This window comes from Euprymna scolopes, chromosome 41 (assembly GCF_053919585.1).
Source record: "Euprymna scolopes isolate OS-2025 chromosome 41, ASM5391958v1, whole genome shotgun sequence".
Taxonomy (NCBI): Eukaryota; Metazoa; Mollusca; class Cephalopoda; order Sepiida; family Sepiolidae; genus Euprymna; species Euprymna scolopes.
This window is the reverse complement of record NC_136522.1, coordinates 15,657,218-15,664,514: the sequence shown is the minus strand read 5'-3', so window position 1 is coordinate 15,664,514 and position 7,297 is coordinate 15,657,218. Positions and strand designations below refer to the sequence as shown.

At 33.3% G+C, this 7,297-nt stretch overlaps 1 protein-coding gene across 1 annotated transcript in view; it reads right to left on the bottom strand.

Moving 5' to 3' along the window:
* Positions 1-6,687, bottom strand: part of LOC145266361 (excitatory amino acid transporter 1-like) — a 183,501-nt gene extending 176,814 nt beyond the window's left edge. The window contains exon 1 of the mRNA XM_080121984.1: positions 6,353-6,687. Coding sequence (XP_079978110.1) covers positions 6,353-6,647 — 295 coding nt within the window. The 5' untranslated portion in view covers positions 6,648-6,687. The remainder of the gene's footprint in view (positions 1-6,352) is intronic.
* Between the last annotated feature and the right edge of the window lie 610 nt (positions 6,688-7,297).

The following is a 7,297-nucleotide window of genomic DNA, read 5'->3' as shown; positions in this document are numbered from 1 at the left end:
ACTCTTAACTGGGCAGTTTTCTACAAGGAGGGGTCGCCTTTTTACGGATATTTTCGTGGGTCGTTGTCTCCTTTCGATTGAATAGCCTTAATTTCCACGTTTGCGATTTCCGGTAGCGCCATGGGGGCATCGGCTAAGACATTAGGTTTTTTTAAAAATTTTTTAACCTTCTTTTTCTACTTCGCATTACGGGTTCGAACCTACTTGACTACTACTTTTTTAAGACCTACTGTTGTTTTGATCCCCCCTCCACTACTACCACTTTTTTTTATTTCGGGGTTCCTTACTACACCACCTCGGCACACCCGGGCAATGCCAGGTACCCCCGCTAGTAGTTAACTAAAGATGATCATCCCATAAGAAAACCGAAAAAACTAATAGGGAATTAATTAAAATGAATGTTTAAAAGAATATGCAAATTTGAAGATGAATGCAATACCACGACCCATCTATAACACAGTTATATTTTCTTTTTAAATAAATAGAAAAAAGGTCTTGAATATGAATATCAATATGCAACAACCCCAAACTTTATATATAATATGTGTGTGTGTGTGTGTGTGTGTGTGTTCGTTCTTACTAGTCGGGATAAACGATTGAAATCGGGGCACAGTGATTTTGTTGTCAGACTTAAGGCATTAGTGATCGCCGCAGTATCAGAAATTTCCGGCAGGGCTGCTGCCCAAGTAGTTTGGAAGGTCACAGCGCGATAATCCTAGAGTGCTGGCTCTTCAAAAATTCAAAAGCACACCTGAATTTGTGACCCAACGAATACCATTATCTAGGCGTATATATAAACAAACAACAACAACAAACAAATATTTGTTTATTAACATAATATTGCGTTGTAATTTGGCTTATAAACGTATTTCATACGTATTTTATCTTTAAAATTTAAACAACGTACATATCATGGAAAACACAACACTGACTTTATATATATATATATATATATATATATATATATATATATGAAATAAAATGGAGGTGGAAGGACCTGGATACTCAACGTTTCGCCCGATTTATGCGGGCTTCTTCAAGAGGGATTGGTCTTGAAGAAGCCCGCATAAATCGGGCGAAACGTTGAGTATCCAGGTCCTTCCACCTCCATTTTATTTCATATCGTCGGATTTAATCCAGCTCAACAATCATATATATATATATATATATATATATATATATATATATATATATATATATATATATATATATATATATATATAAGGAGAAGGAGGAGCAGGAGGACGCTTCAGTCTTTGACAGACTATGGATACTCATCGTAGGAGTTCCTGTGCCTGAAATTTTTTGTGGCAGGAAGTACGCAATCTCCAACCACACCTCTCCTTAGTCGACATTGTTAAATACCACTACCAGTGGCAAGTGGAGTGTATGTTCAGAATGACTGGAAACAAATGCCGAGATAAGCGGAGAGTACATACAGCACCTAGAATTCCCAAATGGTCACCTATCTGGTATTAACCAGACTCAACGTTGTTTAACTTCGGTGATATGACGAGAACCGTGTGCCAACTCGATTATTATATATAATATGTGTGTGTGTGTGTGTGTGTGTGTGTGTGCGTGTGTGTGTGTGTGTGTGTGTGTGTGTGTGTGTGTTTTATTTGTTTTACATAAGCATTAATATGTCGCTACACATTCACGAGCATGTTTTGGTCAGACAGTTACAAAAAACTGGAGATCGCTTCAGACTGCCAGAACTTTTGTAACAGCAACACCGCATGAAGAGGTCTCTACTTACTTGAAACTGGCTGACCGAAACATGCTCATGAACTTGTAGCGACATATTAATGCTTATGTAAACAAATAAATAGTATACCTTGCCCTACTTTGGTACTGAGCACTCTTGCATTAACCTCGTTAAAATTCATTGATTGCTTTCCCCCAAAAATATGAACCTGAAACACAAACACACACACACACACAGAGAGAGAGAGAGAGAGAGAGAGAGAGAGAGAGAGAGAGAGAGAGAGAGAGAGAGAGAGAGAGTGGTGCGAAAATAACTCCTTATTCTAAAATAACTATAATTTATTCAAATGCTGTAATATTTTTCTCAATTTTTGTGTGTATGTTAGTTAATGTGTGGTAATTAAATCTATGTTTTATTTTATTTTCGGATCTTTTACATGAGAGAATACGTTAAGTTATTAGTTCCTTCCCACAGGAGTTTCTTGTGAAATAAGTTGATGTAGGTGTATCGGAATTTTTGTAGAAATTATTGACACCCCTAACACGAAACAGCGAATAAAATATAAAAAACTCGTAATTTCTCTTTTAAAAGTGGGTTGTTTATTTTCTTTATGGATTATACTTCCAAAATAAACTATTAAAGTTGTATAAAAAGTAATAGAAATATTATTTTTTTATTTAAAAAAAAAAAAAACAGTAATGAAATTAATTGAATTTTACGAGTTCAGTATTTTTCAATTTTTAAACTTTAAAAATCTATCAAAATTTTTCTATTGATTCTATTTTTACGATATTTTCAGGGTCAATGTGAAATTTTATGCTCTTTCCAATAAACCGAATATAATATTTTAGACAAACGTTTTTTGTTTTAATTCACGCCCCCCCCCATCTTGAAATGTCTATTAAAAAGTAAATAATTAATTTATATGCCAAAGTTTTATATATCACAAATTGAAGATAAAAGATCAATAAATAATATATTCTAATTTAAAACAAAAAAAAAAGAACAGATTTTCTTTGGAAATTTACCTGTAAAGTCCGAAGTTTTTTTTTTAAACACGTTGTTTGTATTATTTTTTATTTTTAATGAAACCTTGGTCCTTGCCCCTTTAATTGAAAAAAAAATTAGGGGTTGAATTACATTTTTCGAGTAGTTATAAGCTTGGAAAGACATGGGGTCGAATTAATTCACGCCCTCCCATTTTGAAATGTCTATTAAAAAGTAAATAATTAATTTATTTGCCAAAGTTTTATATATCACAAATTGAAGATAAAAGATCAATAAATAATATATTCTAATTTAAAACAAAAAAAGAACAGTGTTTTTTGGGAAATTTACCTGTAAAGTCCGAAGTTTAAAATATTTTTTTTTAAACATGTTGTTTGTATTTTTTTTTTTTTTAGTGAAACCTTGGTCCTTGCTCCTTTAATTGAAAAAAAAAATTAGGGTTGGAATTACATTTTTCGAGTAGTTATAAGCTTGGAAAGACAGGGGGTCGAATTATTCAATATTTTTCACGAAGTTTCTGACACACCTATATGCGGTTCATGGTCGACTTGGATGCTGGTAGCGAATGGTGGTGCCCATGTTTAATTTTAAATAAAAGTGCATGTAATGTACTTTCTTCTCATCTTCATTAATTGGAGAAATTATTCTTCAGAAATATATTATAAGTTATTATAAAGTTATTTTAGAATAGGGAGTTATTTTCGAATCGCCTGTATATGACGCTAAATTTATTTGTCTGGATTGGCTTCTATTGATAGGATCCTCCAATTAAAATATAAAGGGTTTGGGGTTTGTATTACTATACACATAGATTCGAAAAAGTTGTCAAAAAACAAATATATAACAAATAAATGTTATCAAGAGCAAGATAAGTTACTTTTCTACCTAACTGGATACTTGTTTTAGCGGTTTTATTTAATGTAACATGTTTATTCAGCTCGAAAAACATACAATGTTTACCGATGTATTGGAAAATTAAAAATGGTGCCCGACTCTCTCTGTGACACGGTAAGTTTGAGAAAAGGGGTTATAATAATAATAATAAAAAAAAACTACACAAAATACGGTTAAAAACTCGCTCAATATATGTTACCGTGACATAGGCTGAGCGGTGGGTTTTTAACAGTATTTTGCATATCTTTTATTTTTAACTCCTTTTCACAAACTTACCGTGTCAAAGAGAGAGTCGGGCGCCATTTTTAACTTTCCAATACATCGGTAAGCACTGTATGTTTTTTGAGCTGAATAAACATGTTGCATTAAATAAAAACACTGTAAAATTATCCAGTTAGGTAGAAAAGTAACTTATGTTGCCTTTTATAACATTTATTTGTTATATATTTGTTTTTTGACAATTTTTTCGAAACTATGTGTACGGTAATACAAACCCAATATAAAATACAATATGAGTATTTTGTGTGTCAACCCAGAATCGAATAAAGGCCAGTCATCATAACTCGAATCTTTTTTTAGACTATGGTTTTTGGCAGATTTGATACGCACGCACGCGCACACACACACACAGCTGTACTTATTTTTTTTTTATTACAGGTGGAGTGGGAGGCATACTTCCACCGGGCAATGCCGGTACACGGGTCCTGCTAATATATATATATATATATATATATATATATATATATATATATATATATATATATATATATATTAGTGATGGGTATGGGACGAGTCTTATATTTTTTCCGATTTCGCTACAATTACCAATTCCGTACTAAATTCCTGATTCCGATACAATTACCGATTCCGATTCTTTATAAATCTCTAAATATTTAACTATAGAATTGTTACTTCCCCCTATTTCTGTAAAAAAAAAAAAACACATGTTAAATATGCAGTTATTTTCCTTAACGTAAAAATACACTTGTGGAGAGTGATCTATAAACTTTAGTTGAACTGATATTTTAAAAATGGAAGATTTTGCTTTAAACAAAATCAAATAAATAAAGACAATTGAAAGAATCGTTTTGGCATCGGAAAATAGACACCAATTTTTCTGATTCCGATACTAATGCCGATACCCCCAAATTTGTATAAACTAAAACACTAAAAAACGCTGTTAGAAACTCGCTTGATATATGTTACCGTAACATAGGTAGACATATATTCGGTGGGTTTTTAACAGTATTTTATGTATTTTTTTTTTTAGTTTTAACTTATTTTCCCAAACTTACCGTGTTCACCAGAGAGTGCCCCGCGATTTTTAACTTTCCAATACATCGGTAAACACTGTATGTTCTTCGAGCTGAATAAACATGTTACATTAAATAAAAACACTAAAAACTTATCCAGTTAGGTAGAAAAGTAACTTATCTTGCCTTTTATAACATTTATTTGTTATATATTTGTTTTTTTGACAATTTTTTTCGAATCTATGTGTACGATAATACAAACCCAATATAAAACACAATATGAGTATTTTGTGTGTCAACCCAGAATCGAATAAAGGCCAGTCATCATAACTCGAATCTTTTTTTAGACTATGGTTTTTGGCAGATTTGATACGCACGCACGCGCACACACACACACACACACACACACACACACAGATAAAACACACACACACACACACAGATAAAACACACATACATATAGAATATATAAGGTACTTATCAAGACATTAAAAAATGAAAATATCGCAAATATGTCGATTTGAATTGAAGATCTCCGAAAAAAAACTTCACTTAATTTGATCGAGTAGTTTTTTTGTTTTTTTTTACAGCGGAAAAACACATTTTTATGAGAGCGCGTTGAAGGCAGACATCTTGGATTTGTGCTTAATTTTTGTTTGGAGTTTAGAAACGTCACATGGAGATAACTCCAGTTAAAGCGCCGACACTCCCTCCCCATCTTTAATACTAACTTTTCTTCCTAAAAATCGAACCTTTTGCTCGGTATCATAACAAATTATTTTTTCGCTGTAAAACAAAAACTACTTGATGAAATTAAGTGAATTTTTTTTTCGGAGAACTTTGTTCCATAACGGATAATTTAAACTTTTTTCGATATTTTCATTTTTTAATGTCTTCATTAAACTGTACAAGTACCATATATAATTATCAATAAGTTACAAATTTCGGCATCTCTACACGAGATTACCCCACCCCCTAAAAATGCGTGTTTGACACCTTTTTTAAAACTTTTTTTTTTTTTCCGGCGATTATCATGGATTACAGACTTACGTATCATATTAGCAGAAAAAAAATAAAAAAAATTAATGACTTTTAAGAAGGGGGTTCACTTTCTCGTTATAAGGTTCTACTTTATTGCTACTTGACTTACTGTCCATTTCTTTACCGACGTGTCACGGGATTAAAACGTTATGACGAGAAAGTGAACTACTTCTTAAGTTATTAATTTTTTTTTTTTTTTTTCAAAAATTTTTTTCTGCTGACAATCGTCGGAAAAACTTAAAAAAAAAAAAAAAGAAAAAGAAAGAATAAAAAAAAAGTGAAACACACATTTTTAGGGGAGGGGGCACTCTTGTACAGGTCCACCCAAATATTTATCATTTTTTTTTTCACTTAGGCCTATGTGTGTGTGTGTGTGTGTGTGTGTGTGTGTGTGTGTGTGTGTGTGTGTGTGTGTTTTACCAAAGCGTGAATATATATTTTAACTCACCTAGCCACATGATTGCATCATCTGTAGGATCCGACTGTTTTACTCCGTATCCGATGAGGAATCCGATCAATACTCCCAGCAGGGTTGAAAGAACGAGACTGTTTTCCTTGAGGTGTCGTAGACATGCCGGACCCTTCTTCGACTCCAGAACTTTCTTCATCGTTCTCGGTGCGTATTGGCTCCCTGTCGACGTCGTCGAAGAGTGTCGGGTTCGATAGACGCCGCTGTTGTTGTTGTTGTTGTTGTTGTTGCTGTTGCGGGCGGAGGAAACACGCGTGTTACGGTCCGAAGCCATTCTCAACCGGCGCGACTTTCCGGAATGTGAAGAAAACGTGTAGACAGAGAGATGGTGGGGGGGGGGGGGCGAAGAGATGGGGGTTGCGGAGGGGGAGCGAAAGAGAGAGAGAGAGAGAGAGAGAGAAAGAGAAAGAAGAAAAGAAAAGAGAGAGAGAGAGAGAGACAGACAGACAGACAGACAGACAGACAGAGACAGAGAGGGGGTAATTTTTAAATTATTTTGCGTTTTTAATTGTCTTGTTTTTGTCCAGTCGACATAACGGCGCAGAAAAAATTGAGTTTTCATTTCGTATGTTTTTGCGGCTTTCACGCCAACTCTAACTGGTGTTTTCAGTTTATTATTATTATTATTATTATTATTATTATTATTATTATTATTATCATTATTATTATTATTATTATTATTATTATTATTATTATTATTATTATTATTAGCGGGACCCGTGAAAATTCCACAGGGGACTCATTCATATGCAATATGTTGGCATTCTGTAGTTGTTCAGTGTAAATGGAGCTGATATTATTGTAGCTTTTTTTATTAAAACGGCAAAAGTATTTATCTAAGCTAGCACAGACGCCCGGTGAAGCCTGATCTTAAAGTACGCTTAAATGTGATATTTTAATTATTGTAGATTTCGTATATATTAG